At 38.4% G+C, this 2,292-nt stretch overlaps 1 protein-coding gene across 1 annotated transcript; it reads left to right on the top strand.

Moving 5' to 3' along the window:
- Positions 1-200: 200 nt before the first annotated feature.
- LOTGIDRAFT_194193 (hypothetical protein) lies at positions 201-1,721 on the top strand. The gene has a single exon (XM_009063391.1). The coding sequence runs from the start codon at positions 235-237 to the stop codon at positions 1,498-1,500; it is 1,266 nt and encodes a 421-aa protein (XP_009061639.1). The 5' UTR covers positions 201-234; the 3' UTR covers positions 1,501-1,721.
- The last annotated feature ends 571 nt before the right edge of the window (positions 1,722-2,292 follow it).

Here is a 2,292-nt window from a genome sequence, read left to right as displayed (position 1 = left end):
GTGTATATCTATTCTGTTATCATTAAGAGTATATATTGTCTCCTTTAATATCAGAAAGGAGTAAAGGTCTCTTTGAACCTTAATGACCTGTCGCCTTCTCTAACATGCTTAATGATCCTTGATACAGTCATAATGGGTGTTTTATTGGTATTGAGGGTACCTGATGGTCAGATAATTTAGTATATAAACCCAATCTTGAATCACTATATCATCATTCGATCAACACCAGTCAACATGAAGAGTCTCATCGTATTAGCTGTACTAGCAGTAGCTATCAATGCCTCGCCATTACAAGCAGATCTTTGTGCGGACTGTACAACTCTATTTACTGATGTAAAAACACGACTAGCTGATCCCAATACAGCTGCAGCTATCGAAACACAGATTAATCAGTTCTCTTGTGATTTAATGCTTATTGGAAAAGAGACATGTCAAAGTACAGTGAAAACTATTGTCGGCACTATGATTGGTTTTATGGCTCAATCCATCGACCCTACCATGATCTGTACCATGTTACAATACTGTCAGCCAACACCACCAGAACCTCATGTACAGGAATCTATGGATCTCGTCAAACGTTTTATGGACCTGACAAAATCACGAGATGGAGGTGAACCAGATCTTTGTGCTGACTGTACAAACTTATTTACTGATGTAAAAGCTAGACTGGCTAATCCTCAACTCGCTGCTGGTATTGTAGCATCTCTAAAAAAATATTCTTGTGACTTGATTCCAGTTGAAATGGTGAAAGGAACTTGTGAAGCCATCACCAATACTTTAATTACTCAAGGGCTCGTTACTCTGGCTGGTTTTGTTGATCCTGCTATGACCTGCGCCATGTTACAATATTGTGCTGCTCCAGCACCACCTAAAGTGTTGCTTCATCCTGAACATATTGAGCTGTTAGATCGATTCTTCACTCTTCATGGAAAGGCTCAAGCTGGTGACACAGATCTCTGTGCTGATTGTTCCACTCTTTTTACTGATGTCAAGACAAGACTGGCTGATCCAGCTACAACTCAAGCTATTGTGGCTCAAGTTGAGCAATACTCCTGTAATGTGATGCCAATTGGTCAAGAAACATGTCGTTCTCTAGTTTCAACAGTAATTGGTACTGGTCTAGGAATGATGGCCTCTTTCATCGAACCAACACAAATTTGTACTATTTTGGGATATTGTCAAATGCCACCAATGGTTCACGATTCCTTCCAGTCTACTTTATACTTCAAACCGGAAGTAATGTCACAGACTGTAGGTGATATAGATCTATGTACTGATTGTACCACCCTATTTACTGATGTTAAAACAAGATTAAGCAATCCACAAACAGTTGGTGCTATCACAGCTGGAATAGAGAAATTTTCCTGTAATCTTTTACCAACATTTCAAACAACTTGTAATATGCTGGTATCCACCGCTGTATCAACTGGTCTTGGCTTTGTTGCTTCCCTCATTGATCCAGCTATGACTTGTCAGATATTGATGTATTGTACAGCCTAATTCCTTCTATTATTAGACCAATGATGTAATATTATTCTGTACTTCCATGTATTATTACTTGGTTATATTTATGAATAATATAATATAATATACAGCTATTTTTTACGAATGAAATGACAATATACAGCTATTTTTTTAATTATTATAGAAGATTTTTTACAGCTATTTTTATAATCATGTATATATTTAAAACCCCCTGCATAATAAAATATCTTAATGATAAATACTTGCTTCATATGTCTACCTATACATTCTGTAGATCGCCCGTTTATGGCACCCCACCCCCTTTTTAAGAAGCATTAATTAATGATATGAATTGTCAATATACGGCTACTTTATAAAAACTTTATAAGATTTGTTTCAGATATTTCGATATAATATGTATTTGATAAATGTACCAACTAAATGATGCTATCTTTTTCAGCAGTTGTGGCGGCGCGATCCCCCCGAGACTGGGCGTACAATTAGTGGGCAGGCTTACTTAATTGGCAACTGATGAGGTTGAGATTCCAAATGCGGCCGCTCTGCGGAAGCGCACTCGCGCAAACCTCTCATGGAGGTATATATAGGGGTCTAGTCTGGCCATTGCCCCCAAGTCCACCCCCTACCTCCACCTGTCAGGCCTGTAAAAGTTCAATGACAATTTTTCAATTTTTCAATTTATGCTCCCCTCAACAACCACCATCCCCCCCCCCCCCCCCCCCCCTCAGGAATTTTCTAGATACGCCCCTGATGATAGTCAGAATATCTGAATTGCAACCATAATTTTTTCTATCAATCTATGTGTTTATG

Source organism: Lottia gigantea (genome assembly GCF_000327385.1).
Source record: "Lottia gigantea unplaced genomic scaffold LOTGIsca_57, whole genome shotgun sequence".
In the NCBI taxonomy this organism is placed as follows: Eukaryota; Metazoa; Mollusca; class Gastropoda; family Lottiidae; genus Lottia; species Lottia gigantea.
This window is presented reverse-complemented; position numbering and strand designations above follow the sequence as displayed.